The 20,171-nt window shown below is 40.4% G+C and overlaps 1 protein-coding gene across 1 annotated transcript; it reads right to left on the reverse strand.

Moving 5' to 3' along the window:
• Positions 1 to 15,672: 15,672 nt before the first annotated feature.
• COPRS (coordinator of PRMT5 and differentiation stimulator) lies at positions 15,673 to 19,251 on the reverse strand. Its single transcript, XM_074847325.1, has 3 exons — positions 19,138 to 19,251; positions 18,354 to 18,611; positions 15,673 to 16,328 (listed from the first exon to the last, which is right to left on the reverse strand). Exons 1-3 carry the CDS (start codon positions 19,220 to 19,222, stop codon positions 16,159 to 16,161), a joined length of 513 nt encoding a protein of 170 aa, XP_074703426.1. The 5' UTR covers positions 19,223 to 19,251; the 3' UTR covers positions 15,673 to 16,158.
• Positions 19,252 to 20,171: the final 920 nt, after the last annotated feature.

A 20,171-nucleotide genomic window follows, 5' to 3' on the forward strand; every position in this document is an offset into this window, starting at 1 on the left:
AGAAGCTTGTATCTTGTATTATTATGTTTGGAAGGGGAGTGAGAAATTAATTGGGTTTACTTTATATATTTTGAACAGTGTATTGCTAGATTTCTTCACAGGGTTTAGTTAAGACCCATACAAGCAGTAATGTACTAGTGCTCCTCCATCTGCAATGACTAGCACACTAGACAGAAGAAAGTGAATGACTCCAGCCATCAATAATTTCTGAGACTGTGTCTTTTCAGGTCATCAGCTTGAACTGGAAAGCCATACATACTGAAAGCTGTACATTCAGCTAAATAACTTGTGAATGTCTCTTTTCCAGTGCATAGGCATTCAAAACCCCAGGATTTACATGTTTGCATGGGGTCTCAGCAAACTGCCCAAGCACTGAATTTGCACAAAGACAACAGGCAGAATGAAAGAATACGCAAAAAGCAGCTTATTCTCCCACGTAAATTAAACAAACCAATGGATTAGAGGCCTGATTTGTCCAAAACACAGTTGGGCACCCCTTTAAAAATTCACCTGTTCAAGAGATTTTGTTCCCCAGGTAACACTCCGGCTGCCCTTGCAGGTGCTCAGAGGGACTGTGAGCACCTGAACCCCCAGGGATCCTGCCAAGTCCACTTAGCCTATGATGACATTCACATCTCACCAAACCCACCTCTCCCCCAATTTCCCTGGCATACAATATAGCACAAGCATTCACAAGTTCTCTCTGGAGTGCCAGATCACAGTTCCAGGCAAAGATATGATATAGACACCATATATTCTCCTTGAGGGCTAAGGAAAAAAAAGAAGGGAAGCCTCAGCAAACAGATGGTGTACACAGAGGAGGGGAGGAAGCCGCGGTCTCACATGGTCAATTCAAAAGCTACAGACATCCCTGCTTCACATAACATCCTCTGTACTGCCACAGTCCAGAAGAGCACAGAATCTAGGCGCTCTTACACAAGCTCATTTAGAGAGCACATCTTTCAGCTAGCATCTGGTGGTCAGAGTAGATGCAGGTAGATACAGCCAGAGAATGGGCCATCAGCTTGACCATCCCCATCTGGCTCTGGGCTCTTCAAAATCTTATTTCCTCAGTCTAGCAGAGTTCGGTGGATAAATCAAAAGCATGGTTCCTCCAGAGCTCTCAGTCCTGGCAGCACTCCTAGTTGCAGATGCATTGTGCTGGATTTACAGCGAGTAGTGCCACAAGCCTCAGGAATCTAATAGTTTATGTCTGTTAATGATCTAACTCAGTTTATTACACAGATCTTGACATTTTAAATTAAATTACACTCTTAAAGAAGCATACAAGAAACCCCAATGAACCACGACTTCAAGTGAGACCACTAAAAGTAATCCTCGTACCAAACAGTAACAGTCTTGTTTGACTGCGTGTTCACTCACTATCATCATTTATTCTCCAAGTACAGATTTCTGTTCAATCCCTAAGATTAGGTCAGTAGGTCAAAATTGGAAAATACCACGTTGCATCTGGAGAGCTGAATGCTGCTTCTGTCCTTGAGAGTTAAAGTAACGTTGAGATGTTCAGACTTTCTAATCCAATATTCCCCTTTGCCTCTATTTGAACAACGCTGGAAAGACAGGCTCTGTGCATCACTAGTGGCAAGACCCATACACCCACTCGTATGTCATTCTCAACTTCCCACTAATGTTTACTGGGGGATATTTTAATTTATTCAGATAGATGCCCTGCAAAACACCCACCTCACCAGAACAGACATGATACTGAGGCAGGCTTTGACTTTGCACATCTTTATCAGTTACCTCCAAAGCTTGTGTTGTCTTAGTTTTGGAAAACTACTCTGCTTGTTGCCTCTTCTTTTGAACTGTATTTAATAATAACATACATTTTGACCTTCTATAGCATATACTGCCCACGAGTAAAAAAATCAGGTCACACACAACTCTTCTGCATGAGATGGAGATTTTGTCAAGATTCCAGCGAAGGGAGTCCAAAGAAACTAAAAGATGCATCCCATCCACGCAGTTTTGTGTGTCATTATGAGGAACTGAAGAGAGACCAACTAGTTCTTCTGCCTTAAACTTAATCCCAAGTATCCCTTTTAAGAAGGCAAACGTTCTCCCCTCACAAGCAGACGAGGAACAGAGGGCGCTTGAGAGCAATTCTTCTCAAGCTTTGAAACTGCAATAAATCCCTTCTTAAAGGGTTTGCTTAAATGACTTCTGAGTTCAGGTCATCTGATCTACCCTGACACGTGGGCTCCTCTTCACTTCCTCCTTGCTGGGTTAAACTCCGCTTTGCATTCTTGCATCTACACTGTCACAAACATACCTCACTAGCTAAACTCTCCCTTTCCTAAGCAGCACAGAAACTTTCAACAGACCAGTCTGAGATCAATGAACAACGGAATTCTCCCATGATCTGCTGAAATCACAAGGGTTAATGTCAAATTGCAACCTTAGCTGAGCATGAGGGACAGATGTGACAAAGCCTTCTCTCCTAAGACAACCTGCTTTGTATTCAACAGACTAGCAGAAACATACCCTGCACAGTTATACATCTGGAAATCCATCTCTGGCATGACTACTTCAATCAACTTCAGTACATGTGGTACGATACATATGGCAGAGAGACTTTCTCTATCAAAGCAGCATCTAGCAGCCCAGTATAAATGATATTAAGGAGAAGATTAAAACACAAATATATCTACCGATTATTTCTTGCTTGAAACAGTCAACCCAGGGATCTGAGAAACTTTCAAGCTCCATTTTCCTTCTGAAAAGCTAATAAAACCATCTCTCCCACTTTATGGATTACACCCCATTTGTTCTCACTACTCCAAATTACAGTGTAAGATTTCAGTTAAACTTAGGCAGAGGCAGGATGCCAACGCCATATTCTGTGTGCCGCCAAACATGCTGTAAACACACAAACACTTACCTGTAAACATGCACAGGATTTATATGAATATACTACACATACAAATTCACTTTATAAACAGAGGCAGACCACACCTCAATCTTCCAGTCTGCACAGAGATCCAACTCCTACACCACTGGGAATTTCTAGATACGTTCAAACTTGAAGTCAATCCTGGGTGTGCTTTGACCTCTGAATTTTTGGGCCTAAGACAGATCTGAACTTGCACAGAAAGTTTTCACAGATATCTCCTCAATCTCTAAATCAGAGCTTATATTTGAAAGAACCAATTTATTGGTAGTAGCCAGCAAAAGAATTACTGCACTTAATGTAAATATAAATTAACAGCTGTTGGAACAAAATTGGTTGGTATTTGTTATTTTTATAAAGGAATTTAATAACACAAAAATCAGGAGAGACCTAGCACAGCTAATAAAATCAGCCTGAGACATTATAAAATTCATTAGGTCTTTGTCTCCACCTACTGTATGGAGGAATAATACTCGTAACTCCTTGAAGGATACAGATATTTGATACATTTCTCATTTTAAAAACCCAACATCCATTTCATACAGATCGGAGTACTTCAACCTTTGCCAATTGTTACACCAGCAGCTGTTAAAAATCTAACATTGAGAGACAATCACAATGTCTTCTTTTACTTAGAATAGATCATTAGCCCATAATTATTGCAAAGTGGCAACTGTTATGGTTTTATGGTACATTCTTCCTTTATAATAAAAAAGTTTTGAAATACAAGAAACTGCTGAAAATAACTTCTGTAAGCGTAGGGGGTGATTTGGAAACTTCCTGAACAGGAATGAAAATTAAGAGCCTTCATAATATTTACTTCAATTTTTTATAATGACCAACAATTATATTTCAAAAAAACCCTGCAGGATTGCAGTCTAAACCTGCACAGGCCTGTGAACACTCTCAGGTGCAAAGGCAAAAGGAATTAAATAAAACAGTCTTAATTAAAACTCTCAATCTGTCAAAATCTAAAAGAGATTACAGAGAAGTCTGATCTATGGTTGCTCTATACTTTGCACGTCCTAATTTGACAAAACAAAATGCAGGTTATGAACTTTTTCTAAAGATAGCTCTTTCCTGCTATTTTAGCACTCATCCGACCAGTTTCTTTCTTTCCTACCTATCACTAAATTTCTGTACAATCAGAAGCTAAAATAAAGCTTTTCATTGCTATGGAATTGGGAAGACTGGTGCCAGACTCTGCTTGAACAGAAACTGGGGAAACCCCAGGAGTCCATTAAAAACTTGATTGAAATTGTCAGGCTGATGGCAGAGAAACAGCCAACCTGCACAGCAAGGGGGAACAGATGCACCCCAGGCAATTTGATGTTTTTATTTATTCAAACCACATGTTGTTTCCAATCCTCAGAATGTGTTCAGGCAGCAGATTCAAAAGTGCCAGAAAATTGAACTTTGAAACACAGTGGTATTGGTGAACAAGCTCTTTCAGAAATATGCCCTGGATGTACCCAAGTATGTACTTGTAAAGGTGCATACAGAAATGATTTTGTTTTCACAAAGAACTGTCTTGACTGCATGTTGTGGATCTGTGAGGGTTTTCAGCTATTTTGAAAACTGTAGGATTTAAATAACCAGTTCCCTGTTTATTTAATATGAAAGAGAGGATATGGATACTGTGGCAATTTCAAATTTTAATCCTTTTCTTCTCTGTGTACAAAATTATATGGATTTTTCCTACTCCAACTCAAGAGCGTGCAAAGTGGATAAAGGCTCTTATGGGGCAGATGGACCTAAGGATCTCAAAGGCTTAAAAGAAACATCTTCCATTCAACTCGTCATAAACCTCAGGAAGTGCAGTAACCACCTATTTCATCTGAAATAAACAAGTAGAAGATTTTATATGCATATCCAAGCTGCAACAAAAGTTGCAGTCAATATTACTTCATCACTTGTTTTTCATCTTCACTTAAGGAAGCATTCAGGCACTTCTAGAGCCCACAATCAACAATTAATTTGGCCACAAGTGGTACACTAGAGACCCACACCCTCCTCCTCTGTGGACACAGCAGGCTGAAAGGTATCATTGCACCCCTCTCCAGCTGGGCCAGCCTAGCCCACGTCAGGCAGGAGGGCGAGGAAGGGAATGGGGAACCATGTCACCAGGAATGCCATGGCTTGGCCAGAGCTGCACACTCACAACTAACAACTGAACGCTTTCACGTATCCTGTCAGATTGTTTTCCTGAAGGACAAAGCTTTGCAGCTCCAAAGCAAACAGACTTAATTCAGCAAATGCTTTCCCTCCATTCATTATTTACACAGACACAAATATACACGTTAAAAATAATTATAAACCATAAGCAGAAGCTCCACATTGGATAAAAAAGGTTTGATAATATAAAGAAAATGTATGGCCACAAGAGAGTCACCTTTGCATAATAAACCTAGAGGACATGATGGGAAACACCTAACACACACTTTTTTGTGTTCAGTATAAAGGGAACAATCCCTGACAAGCAATGTCAGAAGCACTTGATCTTTGACCTTTGCTGGGCAGATGTGCTGTTGGTACAGGCCAGATGCCAGGATGACAGAGCAAAATCCTTTGGTTTTATTTCCTCTGCTTCACTCTGCACTGTTTTTATAACCTTGTTAATATTATCATTTATTGAGCTCAGTGAGGTAAGCTGCATAGGAATTGTCTAACAGGATCTCACCACAGGGCTTATGTCCATCCTTACATGTTACAAGTAACAGATGATATTTTCCAACGGACTCACGAACATTCAGCAGCAATCGGCCATGATGACAATGGTGGCAGCACCTGCAACTTCAGAGGAAATGAGCCCTAATGGAACAATAATGGCATATCTTGACCATAAAAGTCATGCCTCATTAATCTTTTCATTTACTAGTCAAGGTGTACTTTACAGCAGAAATATTCAAAAGTGCAAGACCAGTTTCAAGAACAAGTAAATGGGCATAAGCCACTCATATAAACACAAATGTGTGACTACACACTCTTAATAGCACTCACAAGAGACCCACAGCTGTATTTGTTAGAGTTTTGCCCACATTCAGTGGGCAGCTGCGAGTCGTACTTGTCCTCCCAGCCAAGGGATGGTTACCTCTGCCCTACAGTACAGAACTGAAGAATATGATTTAAATGAGATTTAATTCAAAGATGCTGTGAAATAAAAGCATATGTTTTGGGAACAGCTATATTTCCAGCTTTTCCAATTCTTCGTGGCAACAAGTTCCACCAACTAATGCATGCAAATTAAAAGCACTTTTGAAAGTTCTATTTGATTATACTGAAAGAATGGGAAAAAAGGAATTCTTCTTTTAAGTGAAATGCACTGCAGACCTGGAACTAAGGAAGCTTTGCTAACCACAGCAACATTGTAATTTTCATTATAAATTTTAATAGATATTTAATTTGGCAAATCACAGACTGGCATTCAAGCCATTTTTTTCCAGAGGGCCTATGCTTTTCAATACATGAAGCTATTCATGTGTACTAGGAGTGGCCTCTGAAGCACTTCACAACAGAGCTACCTTCCAAATACAATTTTCATATCAGCCTTGACAAAGAAAATTTGCTAAGTGGTTTCTACTTCTGCTGTTATTGTCCTTGACAACTTTTTTTTTTTAAAACCAAGTGAAGTGTTTGCAAATATTCTTTTTTTTAGAAGACAGAACAGGCAATGTTCTGTGGTGACTAACTCATAGGTTGTTAAGACTAGCTGAAATACTTTGTCTTCCAAATCCTGTTCAGTATCCAAGTTATTTTAAAAGTATGTAGCTGTATGGATAGAAGATTAATGAATAAAGCTGGCACTGAGCTATAGTAGAATGTTACATCAGAATGAAATCCACCTGCAAAAGGCTTTCTGAAAATCACTGCTGAAGAGAAGACTGCTAAGCAAGAAAAAAAATGCTATTTATTACTAGTGAATTTGATGAAGCACTTTAATAGTAGAGTAAGTTTCCATGCCTAGGAATAAACTGCATTCCTCTGTTGTACACTGCAGACTGTAAAAAGCTTGAAAACAGGAAACTATTTCACAAATCCAGAACTTTCTCAAGATAATTATGACAACTCTTAAACATGACAGACTCTCCACTGAACATATCTCTATCAGATCTTAAGTGTGTAACGATTTAAAAATCCACAGTCAAAAATATCAGCAGTGAAAATATGAAGTCAGAAGGAATTTGGGATATGTCACATTACCACAGTTCTAGTCTATCAGTGTATGCCAACAACTGTCATGATTCATAGGATTTTGCGCTAGAGTACTAGTTTTCTAGTAGAGTACTAGGACATGCTACCCTTCTTCTGGGGGGGACCATGAAGATGAGAGATCTGGTACACACGTATGTCATGTCCTCTCATTCAGTAGGGCCTCTATGGACCACCTGAAGGACAAATTAGATCACATGCAGTCTTGCACAACAGAAGAAAAAGAATACCATTCATTTAACAGTGGTGCAGATGCCATATTTTGCCACATAATATCAGAGAGAGACCTGTAAAATTAGACAATCACTACAATATCAGTTTTGTGATAGTAAACAGGCAACAAAAAGGATGAGAAACAACATGTAGAAAAAAAATCACAAAATCAGAATCTGTAAACAGTAGCATTAAAACACAGTCAATGGAAGTGTTAATGAAAACAGCAATTAGTCTAATTAAATCATCCCTACAGCATCCGACGGCAAAGCACATTGGTATACCTATCATTTTACCAAAGTAACAAGAAGATAGTTAAAACTACCGAGCTGTTAAAATAAATTAGCCCTAAATATCATCCTAGATGTAATGATAGAATCAATATAAAATGAATGCTAAGTCTTCAATCATACTTATTTTTTTAAAACGAAGAATCTATCTAGCCACAAGTACCTATTCCTAGATTGCAATCCCCATGAAGAGAAGCAATGAGATCCCTTGGGTAGAAATTTGGAATAGCCAAGAATAAAGAAACTTATTTGTTATTATTAGAACATGAAGGATATTTGATAAGACATGGAGAAAACAGCTGTCGCCTACATCATTAAAATAGCATTGAACGGTCAAACAGAACCTGCATGGATTAATCATGGGAAGAAGTGCTAAAAATAAATATCCCTCTCACATCAGTGTCATGTCTAAGGTAACATAGCAAGTACAGCAAAAAAGGATACAAGGCACTCTAAACTAGAGAAGGGAAAGCTCACAGCTCAATTAGGTGAGGCTTCAGTTAAAGAGGAAGTAATCAAGTCAAACTTGAAGCATGCCGCAATTGTAAAAATGAGCACAGTTACTGCCCACTCTCTGTGTTCTCCCATATTTACATTTCAGCCTCCAGCCACACCCACTGTTGATAAAATTCTTGAGTTGTTACACAAGGTGGACGCTGCCATAATAGAGAACATATTTATTTTCTTTAGCTAGCACTCATTGCTGGGTCTTTGTACTACAGCTAGCAAGAAAAACTACATTTAACCCCAGGCAGAACCACCATGAGGTACAAAAGACAGACAAAAAAAGGAAAAGAATCCAAAATGGAAAATTCAAGCAGAAAGTGAAACACAAACTAGAGATAAGCCCTGAAACCAGAAAAATCCTGTTGCAAAGCCTTGAGGACTGAATGGTGGTGGAAGCTAGCATTAAAGCCTTAGTAATATCCAGTACCAAGGTAAGCTGAACGGGAATAACTAAACCAAACTTGAAAGGATATGCAGCAAAAGAGGTTGTTTCCAAAGTACCTGGAGTCTCTACGGAACAGTTAAGTCCATTAGTAGGACACTGAAGGTAGCCCTTTTGTTTACAGGCAGGCAGGATCACAAAGGCTGGGTGTTACCAGTTTCCTCAGTCGTATAATACCGTGGCTGTTCGGTATTATAGGACTGGGAAAATTGGTAACACCCAGCCTTTGTGATCCTGCCTGCCTGTAAACAAAAGGGCTACCTTCAGTGTCCTACTAAAACAGCCACGCTACTACATGCTGGCAAAACGTCCACATCTACCCCCTTTTCAGATGGAACCTAATTAAAAGTAAATGACAATAACGTAACCTGTAAGTGACAGAGACATGGCTGATTTAAGAACTCGATACATCCTTTAACCCGAGTTACACACTGTGGAGGGCTGGAAGGTGCTTTGTGCAGTCAGCATACCTGAGAAGGGCTTCCCCCCCCGTCAGTGTTAGGTGCTGGGTTTAGGTAGTCACTCTTTTGCACAACAGAAACCCTGCTGCAGTTAATGGGACAGATGATGAGACTCCCCATTCTTTGCTCTGAGAATTTACCTCTGTACATAATTAGAAGCACCATCATTACAGTTAGCATTCAAAATTGCAGGCAGGAACCAGACACACAAAGTATTCCTATAGGGCTACAATGCACTTTATAGACCACATAAGAAAGTCTGTCCTTAAACCAAATCCCAGACCTGTCTGAAAAACAGTTTGCCCACTTATCTCCAAAAGACCAAATTAAATCTAGTCCACCTACTAACACAAGTGCAGATAATAGAACTAAATGTAGCTCTTACCTAGTAGACAGGCAGCCTCTGCCTGAGAAATATTTATCTAAGTGGCTTTATCTAGAATGTCTGACCAATCCCACTGAAAAGACCAGACTTCTGGCAAACTACAAGATGCAGAATTAGAGACCAAATCAAATCAAGTATGTATGATGCAGAAAAGCTAAAACTAAACAAAATGGAAGGTAAAAGGTGTTTCAGACCAGGAAAATAATGGCCTATATGAAGAATATGGAACTGAAGGTACTAATAAATCTAACACTGAGAGCAAGGTGTGCCTAGTATTCTAGCAAATCCAGTAGTGACAGCAGACAAGAAAATGATGATGGCTTCTGAATCAGCACTGTGACAATTTACAGGCTCCACCTTGTGCATTCATTTCAGATTACCGCTTGTCCTGCTTCAGTTTGTGATATAATGAGCTAGCCACAACTGAAACAAAATTTGCGAACTTCCCTTATGTGTTCTTCTCCTGTAGGAAAGAGAATGCAGCAAGTAAGGTTGCTGTACCAGACCTGGTCCCCCACATGGACCATCTCAGGCTTGCACACAGGGACAAGGGCTTGTTGCAGCAGACCAACACTCCAGGTACTAGGGTGTACATCATCTCATGTGTTTATACTTAATTATTAAACCTGTATTTATAGCTTTGTTTTGTCTGTGAAATAAGAGCTTACAAGATGTGTTAAACCAATATGGAAGAAGCATTTCTTCTGCCACAAGAATTCCTTGGCTGTATCCTGGAGAAGAGAGGGTTAGGCTACATGACCAAAGTGATCCCTATCTATGACATGTACTCATTAAAAGTTTAAAATAGCAGCTATATTAATTTCCCCCCTCCACCCTTCCCCTTTTCCCTAGGGGAGCTTTAAGAGGGGTTCTGAATTGCAATGCAGTATCAGATTTTTTTTTATATGAGACCCAGTATATTTTGGTAAAATGAAGTAAATACAGCAACTGGAGCCACAGAAATTTCTCTGGCTTCAAGCAGAAGAATCTAACAGCCCTGCACAGCATAGAATGTAGACATTCCTAGTTATCCTCCTCTATAGATATTTTATTTTCACAAAAGATGCTATTTTGGAGCAGATGTGGTCCCTGAGTTTTCTAATATTGCCCACTTAAGGGTGTATCAAATCAAGACCAAACATGTCTCTCCTGACAGAGGGTGCTTTTGGAGCTACTCAGTTCAGTCCCCAACTCCTTGCAGAGAATCCACCTGAGACACCACCAGCTCAGTATTCACTTGTGCCAAATCCCTCAGTATGAATCGGCTCCAACTGGCATTGGCTTTCAGTGGCTGCCTACCCAGACTAGAAATTAATTCAGATCTAGTGATGAACAAGGTTCTAATCTATCACCACTCTCCCTAGAAGTTACTAAGACAACCCCTAATATATTATTCTGATTTGTTGCTCATGCTCCTGTTGGAAGTATCAGCTGCACCTCTGACCTTGCTATTCCAATTCCACTACACTACTGTCACCAACACTGTGAAGACCTGTTCAGCTAAAATACTTTTCCTTACTATCTGGAACCCCAGTTACATAAAAGGAGGCTGTACTCTCTGTTATGGAATATAGGTCCTGCTTAATCACACTGTCACACCTATTTACTTCCCCCGAAGCATTTAAGCATGTAACGCAGGAGACAGTTACACAATCCCCAGCCAGCTGTGGCCAGCCACTGCTATAATGTTGCACATTTACTCACAAACCTGTAAAGTGTCTGGACAAAGATTACAGATTAAATGGTATTACTTTATCTGTGATCAAATAATTAAAAAAACAACAACATATTTTCTAGTATGTGTTAAGTAACTGAAGGAACTCCTCTGTGAGAATGTGAAAGCTCTGGAGTAGTTCCCAAGGTAGCAATAGAAATACTAAAGAACTTGTTTAATGTTGGAACAACATTCCACAATATCTACAGATTAAAACTGCAAAGCAGCACAATGAGAACTTGGCATTCTCTGGTACTCCAGATCTCAGAGAAGATGTGTTGCTCAACATAAATTTTACTAAGGACCAATAGATCAAAAAGGACTGAGCAGAATTAACTGGTATTTCCTTTTGAGGGAAATAAAACGACAAACTGAGACCTCAGGCTCATAAGCAAATACACACAATTTATGTATACAGCTCAGTCTTAAATTCCTGCATCACACAACGAAAAGATTTTCCAGGTCAAATGCAGAAGCTTCAGGCAGATCAGAAAAAATGTGGTTAAAATAATTCAGGCCAGAGTCAAGACTTGCTGAATTACAAGAAGTTAACTCTCCTAGGCTGATTTTGGCTACATGTCCTGAAATTAGCTATTGTCAATTTGGAAAAAAACAACAACAAAACAACCTGCAAAGAAACAAATATAGATACTGAGCCACATTCATGGTTTTTGTTCTGTGAAGGTCAACAGAGTTACAATGAATGTAAAGAAAGCCCATTATATTGAAAACTAAAATCCACAGCAATAATGGATTTACCTCTGAGATGACACAGGCCTTGCATAGGGGGATATACAGGGACAGAGCTTCTGCTTGGGTGATGAGCTGCAACAGTTTATACCAGCTGAGGATCTATGCCAAATGCTTGAAGGAAGCCATTTCCATCACTAAAACCAATTACTAGGGTTGTGTGCTTCCCAGCTTTTTTTAGTAGGTTACAGTCAAGTGTTTTAGTAGGTTACAGTCAAGTTATAGCAGGTTACTTCCAAGCTAGGAAGCTATGCCATGAGCAGCTGCTACTCCCAGAACAAACAACTCCTCCACACTTTTATCCTCTAATACTTAAGCCTCCGATGTCTATGTTTGCAATACAGAACCACAGAGGGTAAGTATCACAAGTTCCTTCCCCGTGCCTACAGAGACTTACCCACTAGCTTCACAAAATGACCTTTGTTACAGTGGGGTTTACACTGGTGTCCTTGGAAGCAGCAGATGGTCAGGATGGGCTGCTGCCATCAGCATTTTTCCTTTAGTCTGTGAAATTATTTACATAGTCCCCTCAACAGCGGAGGCGTTTTCTCAGCATAAGAGCAAAAGCATGCTAGTTAAAAGATGGGACAAAACAAGTCAAGCGGTAGTGTCTTTAAAAGACACTAAAATGGGCTGGATTTTATGGTTATACAAGAGCAAGAAACCACTATCTCAATCTGATATATGAATTAAATGCTGTACCTTATCAACAGGAAATATGAACACATTTCCTTCAATTATTTCCTCTTGCAAATCATTCCCTGTAGGTCTCAAAGGAAACAACAGATGCACCCAAAACAAGTTTTCATTTCTTTGCTGGCCTTTTCAAAGAAAATGCAAAACTCTGGGTTTTGTCTTGTTTTTAACACCTCACTACTTAAGACAAAATTTCTTGCTCAGAGAGTTTGAAGGTCTTTACAAACAGGCTGGTATCTTTACCTGTACCTGTAAAATGGGGAAGTGAGAAGAAAAGCAATGGCAACTCTGGAGTTGTACCCAGGTCTTCTTCTGAGCCACCCTATTATGCCATACTACTAAGGCTCGCCCACAATATAAACCCAGCAAACACATTATCTTGCAGTACAGCCTTCTGTCCTTTGAATGGTATCTTATACTGTAGGTGTAGAAGGGGGAAATCTTGTTAGAGATATATGTGCATTTAACTGAGAAATCTCTGACACTTCTGATAAATTTTCCAACTGATTTATGTACTGCCAATGTGTTTCTTGTACGCGTAAAATATTTACGATCCTGGTGCTGTAATGGGACTCTATTCCCTCCAATAATCTGAGCAGGCTGAAGGGTTGTCGCTCTTGGCTTGAATTGCTGTCTCATGTGTTACCTTATGTTGTTTTTAATTGCAACATGTTCTTGCCTAGAATGACATGCTTGTGTCAACACAAAACAGGCTCAGTGCAAGATTCACAATGGAATTTGAAACACTCTGTAGTGTAGAAACATTGGAATCCATGAGCTTGGTTTCAAATCCTTCCAGGGAGATGCTTTCTGAGAAGTCTGCATCTGGTTTTCTAATCCCACTGAAGTCTGAGAGCATTCAGATCAAGCTTTACATTAAGCCCCTTCCCTAACAAGCAGGGCCAAGATGAATGAAGTTCTATTTGCCAACATATCCCTAGAGAGCACAATGCATCTCTGCTGTAAAATCTTCATGCCATTTTTTCCAAAGCTGGTGGGTGTTCTGTCAGTTTTAACCTTAAAGGGAAACTGAAAAGAAATCTTTTAAGTTTACAGTGATTTAAAATACAAGCAGTTTGGCAAGGCAGCCACTCAAGACAATTTCTCCTCAAATAACAAGACAGTCAAGATAGACAAGGCTGATCGCAATTAAAGGTACAGGCTGAAAAACCAAACTTGATTTATAAAATGTATAGAAAATGGCTTGAAGACTTTGGTACTGATGGATTTTTGGAAACATACAGGAAGAAAATCATCCTAAATGATGTTATAAAGACTTCTTGGTTATCCTACACAGAATTCTGTTAGTTTCATCTTTATTAAATATGGTGGGACATCTCCCACAAGCATAGTAAAAAAATATATTAAGCCCGAAGTCAAGTGATGTTCTTTTCTCAGCCATGGGAGAAATTTTTCAGTCCAGTAAGTATAACTTCAGAGTGAAATAAAAAAAAATGAGAATCTAATCAGGGCCATGAATCAGTCTCACTGGGGAACAACAGGGCTATGCAGAACACAGATCTAAATTGCTATCAACGTTAGAAATCCAGCCCGGGGATCTGACACTTGCTGATTAAACTTAGTGCCAGATGAAAATACGCTAAGCAGGGTAGACAATTTTTTGCTGCCCTCTGCAGGGTAGTGTCGAGCATTGCCATCTACAGCTGAAGCCTTGGAAGCGATAAATAGGCTCACAAAATAATCTGTGCTTTTTCAGAACTTTTACAATTTACTGGTGTATTGTTATTTCAACAGTAATCCGTACTCAATTTATATTTATTAATATTGTGTTTATAAATGCAAGTCAACAATTTTACTCCCATTTGTAAGTCAGTTATAGTTACGCTCAGAGTTTCATTCCACTTTTCTCAGTTAAAGAAGCCACTATATACTCAAACCTGATAAACTGAATATTTCCATTCCACAGAGACAAGTGCATGTTCTAACTAATGCAGGACTCAAAAGAGCTGCACTCTCTGTCTGATACACAGCAGCCCACAGAACAAAAAGCCACACCCAATTTCTCAGCACAGCTAGGCCTTTCTTGTTGTGCAGGGAGAGAAGTCTGTTAGACCATGCTTTCTGCTGTAGGTATGTGTTCTGAAGGCATGCCAAAATAAGTTTTGATGGAAATACTAATCCCTAGATCACTCCATCATGTAGGTGTAAAGAACAGGCCCTCTTTCTTGCATCCTCAACACCAGGTTTCCACTCTACTTGGATTGCTTGCTAGGTACTAAGATGCAGGTGCCAGAAGAAAAGACTCTTCCAAGCTCTTGTCTTCCTCTCCTCTCAAGAAGATGATTAAACAAATATCACTGTGTCATTCACTTCCTCCTTCCAAACTAAAAAGTAAATTATTTCAGTCTCATACATTAGATAATATAAAAAGAAAAATCTCCCCGTGGTAAATGTTAACTCCTCATCTGAGAATAAGCAAACATGGGTGCTGTGCTCCCGTATCAGTCAGTGTCAAAACACAAAGCCATCAAAAAGTTCTTGAAAGATAAGTGATTAATGAATATGAGCATTAGTTGGAGATTATTGTTAATCAAGTAACAGCCATTCAATCCACTTACATACTTCATTTGAGAACGTTTCCTTTAACTCCAAAGCAAAGGCAAGAAGGATACGGTTCTAGCTCCAGATATTCTCTTAAAGACTTTATGAAGCTATGTGTTCCCATCTCCTCATTTGCCATAACACAAACAACAACAGAACGAACATATCAGCAGCATCAGGAACCTTAATCCACTACTGTTTGAAGGACACTGAGATTATAAACTGCAAGACACTACATAAACGTAGATATTTTCTCCATCATTACACCTCTGATGTCACATGAGAATGTTGTGAAGGCAACTGTGAGACTGAAGGATAATATGCCCATATACAAGAGGGTCTGATGTGGAGAAACCTTTGCTGGGAGACAGTCGGAAGCACCCAGTCTTCCTGCTGGATCCAGCAGGCCCTACTGTATGTCCATACGCGTATTTGCAAAATGTGTATCACATATCCGTAATTCCTTTATACTGAAATACATAAAAATAAAAACAAACCACTCATTCTGTATTTTGTCATGACTAATTTTGTTAAACACCAGTATTAAATACAGAATCACAAACTGCAACATAGAAATACAACAGAGAAGCTGGAAGGAGGAAGAGTTTTTAAAGCTGTCCAAACCAATTTGACAGCATCAAATGAAAGAAAACTACAAGTTACACAGACACACAGGGATCAGCACGTCAAAACTGGCAAAGCGTGGCAAACAAGCTGAAGCTTAGAAATTAAATACTGCCTTTCAAGCAATTCATTAGCAACAACATAGATCTATGTAATACAAAGTCCAGTAATGCATTGACTCCTTACAGCTAGCACCTGCACTCTTGTTTCCAGAGGTCAAGCATGGTCAATTTATAAACAGCTCAGAAGCAGTCTAAGTAAAACTTCAGAGATGGTGTAGCATTTCTGGCCTTATACAGAACTGCAAGCAAGCCAAAGGACTTGACATGACTCAACTGGTGAAGAACATAATCCAACTCAGAAGCCAAACTTCTGAGTTGGATGAGGGTCAACCTCATTCATCAGCATCATCAAACTGGCCAGCCTCGGTCATTCTAACTGGTGGCGTAAAAGCAAGGCAAGCTGCATGGTGACAGCCTGGGTTGTAAAACGAATCCTCTTGCCAAGAGTACGAGGCCAAAAGATTATTTTCCTGAAAGCTTCCACAGTAGAGATCGCCAGCATCTAAAGAAGATCAAAGAAAAGACGTAAACCATGGGAGATACTTAGAAAACCAATGGTACGAGGTAGCATATTACTTTGCAGTTAACTATTTCAATTTGATCTGCCAGCACTCATTAATCAGACCTACAAACAAAGCAAACAGAAAGCTGAGTTTGGTGACATCTTCACTTTAATGAAGGTCCTTGCCGCAGAGACAAAGCAGTTTTCCAAAAAGCTCAGTGATATACCTGGATTCAGAACACCTGACACTAGCTCTTATGCTGCATGCAGTTCTACATTTTCTCCAGGCATAAGAGGTTCATGAAACCATTACTTTTATCTTCCCTGCCCCTTCCTGCTGCCTCCATAATCACATCCCAGTTAGGAACCCTCCAAACCCTTTAAGAACTAGGTCACTGGACAGAATGGAAGGGTGGGGTCCTGTAAAAGCCAGCTCTGAACAACATTTCCACTAAGCTAGAATTAAGCCTAATAAGCCTGTTATTTAACCAACCTAGCACAAAAATAGGGCAAAGTCCTTCAACAGAAGCAAAAGCTTTCTAGCCAGCAGACACTGAAAGGACTGAGCAAATGAAAAGCCCAGAGTATGGGGCAGCAGATGACCAACACAGTACATCCATGTCAGCCTTCCAGTAGCACTGCCAAACAAGCCAAACCAAGCATTTTAAATATTTTTTTTAAAAAGTCATAAAATAACCAAACAAGCACATTTTTTATTTGTAGTGGTTAACAACTCAGACACTTGTACTCAGTATCTTTCACAAGCACCTAAATCCCACAATCGCAGCTTCCTTAGTTTGTAAGGATCTGAAGAACATAAGCTACAGGTAGGGATGAGTTAGTTAAATAAAGGAAGAGAACTTGTGACAGTTCCAATTAAAAAAAAAATTCAAAACATTCCATAAATTTGAGCCAATGAGAGATTAAGAGGAAAGCCCAGGATGGAAGAGAGAGAAACATGTGAAAAGGAAACAAGTCTTTTTCTCAGATTACCCAGTGTGAAAAACCACTACTGTATTTCTATTTTAAAATCAGAATGATTTTATAGGAAGTCTGCAAAAACTTTCCCACTTCCTTCCGTTATCAAAACAATGGAACTTGAATACAACAACCATTCATGCAATTAAAATAAACAGATAACTGATATTTCCTAAGCAAAGAAAGGAGTGTTTGTATTAATTACAAAAGATACACATCAATGAGAAGAAAATGGAAATGGTACTATTCTGCATCAACAAAGACACAGCAGGTTATCAGCCACTGCTGGCTAAACTCCATCCACTTGTTCTGTCCTAACATACAGCCTGCAAATGGAAGGTTGAGACTCTCAGTTCAACACGAGTCACCATGAAACCGGTTACAAACTGGAGGATGAATACAACTATAAAGATGTGGATGAAACTGCTTCTATCCATTGCAACCTTTGTCCATGGGACTGATCACATGTCACTTAAGAGGATCAAACTTCAAAAAAACAGCCAAACCTACCACTAAAAAAACCCAAAAACCAAACAACAAAAAAACCCCTACAGCAAAAGCAACACCAAACCATACTCTGAGACTGAGCACTCGTATTGCTCCCCTCCAAAGAACTCCATGCTCTAGAGAGACATTACAGTGTACAGTCTGGACCAATTTTCTTGGAGGAAAGGAAGAACACCTTTTACACAAAAAAGTTACATTACTGCACTCTGTGTACCTTTCTCTTCTGCTTCAGAATAACAAAGATACACTAGTCAGACCTAGCTTCTCCAGAGAAACTCAATACACACACAATTCTCGTTACCATTCCACTCCCCAAGAATTCAATTGCTCAAGAGTTTCATGCCAACTTGACAACACTGCCTTTAAATCCTATATTTGACAACAAAATTATGCATTACAAACCCGTAAGGTCCACAACAACAAACACTGCTTCCCAAAATAGAACACAGAGTTATTTAAAACACGTTCTCCTGCAAAGCACCTACCTCCAATCACATACTAACCAAAACTCAAATGAAGCACAAGTAAATTTGTACTCACCGTAAGGATTACATTCAGAGTCCCCCAGTTCTTTATCCCAGTCCTCCACCTCGTACACAGAAGCTGTCTGCAGCTTTGGAAAAGTTACAGCCTCAGGCATACTGGAATCTTCACCACCCAAGTCTTCCAGATCAGGATGTAGGTGAACAGAGTCAACAGGAGAGCCACTGACATCATTTTCATTGTGAGAGATACCAGAGAATTCACTTTCTTCAGACTCACTATCAAGAACATTTGGAATATTCTTCAGCAACCATTCTAAAAACAACAGAAAGAGCCAACAAAGATATTTAGGAATTGAAAAGGAACAATTAAATGCTATATAAATGCGCTTTGTGACTACTAAACCAGTTATATGCAATTCCTTACACATATAGTATCACTACAGTGTTGTTTCAGATGCTTAGAAACATCAGACATAGGCTTGCATCACAACACTAGCCCAAGACAGGATTTTCCACAGACTCTTGTTGGAAGATAACTCTTTTTAAAATAGGGCACAGGACCCAGCAGTCTTGTTTTATCACATTCAGCTGTTAGCATTTATAAATAATAGGTATGTTGAAAAACCACAGCTCTAAGTTTAAAAAAAAATATTTTTTCATAGTATTAATTACTCTTGCATCTAGGCATACACAAATATCTACATGGAAATAATTCATTCAGTGCAGTAACTGAAGAGGCATTTCCCATGCATCACCACAGAGTTTTAAGTGTATTTCCTCAATCAGAGTGTGTTATTACTCAGTGTGTGCTTTGTTTTGCCCTAATACTGTAGACTTACCTTTTCTGGGCTTCCAGGTCATAGTTTCTCTCTTAATAGGAAGCTGTTCCTTCTCAAAGCTTGTGGGCTCTATGGCAGCAGCCATCACCTACAAGACAAGTTTTAAAGAATCAAGTAGCACCTTTCATCGATTCCTCCAATGAGGCTCATGCAACTTCTACTGCATTTAAGTGTTTCTGAGCCATTGAGCCTGACCTGTTTGCTCCCTTTTTGAATCAGAGGTTTTAAACCAGACAGGCTTTCATTTCAGAAAGCAAATCTGCAGAGGGACGGCTCATCCTGCTGCTGCCATCAGTCAGCCCAGGCAGCAGCAACCACGGAACAGGCAGTCTCCTCACAGCCATAATCCTGCTGCCACCCTGAGCTTTGGGAAGGGGTCCCAAAATTGACCCAAAATGCACCAGTCTGGGAACAGCAACTCACTGGGAAAGCTACAGAGGTAATGAAGGCCCAAGAAGCGGAATGAGTACAAGCCCCAAAGACTATGAGCCAGCCACCTTGTAGGAGCCGATGTGCCAAGGAGACAGGAGAGGGCCAGACCCCGCGGCAGCCCTCAGGAGCTGGAGGAAAATGGCAGACACGCAGCTGGAACGCAGAAGGTAACACCTCAACTGGTCTGACGGTCCCCAGAGGGAGAGGAAAGTAAAGGTGAGTTATCCCCACCACTCCCACTACAACAAGGATGAATTCGCTGAAGGACAGCCTCTGCCCAGGGCGGCGGGTGCGGGAAGCCGCGCTCCCAGATGCTCCCAGAGCGGAGGCCGGGCCTACTGGCGGGAGGGGACTGACGGGGGTCGCGGCCGGCGAGCAAGGGCAGAGCGCCCCATACTTCGGGCAAGCCCTCAGGGGCGGGCCCCGCCGCCTCTGCTGCCCACCCGGGCCGTGCCAGGGAAGCGAACCTGCCCGAGCCCCGCTCCCCGCCCCGCGGGAGCCCTCCGCACCTGCCGAGGCGGCGGTGCCGGCAGCCGCGCCATGCCGGCTGGCGCTGAGGGAGCGTCCGCGCGCGGCGCCGCCGTGAGGAGACGCTGGTCCGG

This window comes from Strix aluco, chromosome 21 (genome assembly GCF_031877795.1).
Source record: "Strix aluco isolate bStrAlu1 chromosome 21, bStrAlu1.hap1, whole genome shotgun sequence".
NCBI lineage: Eukaryota > Metazoa > Chordata > Aves > Strigiformes > Strigidae > Strix > Strix aluco.

Coding starts and splice junctions, on each gene's coding strand:
- COPRS (XM_074847325.1), bottom strand. CDS start 19,222: ATGGCTGCTGCCATAGAGCCCACAAGCTTTGAGAAGGAACAGCTTCCT. Junction 18,612..19,137: donor GACCTGGAAGCCCAGAAAAG/GTAAGTCTACAG, acceptor TGTTGTTTTTAG/AATGGTTGCTGAAGAATATT. Junction 16,329..18,353: donor CTCTGAATGTAATCCTTACG/GTGAGTACAAAT, acceptor GATCTTCTTTAG/ATGCTGGCGATCTCTACTGT.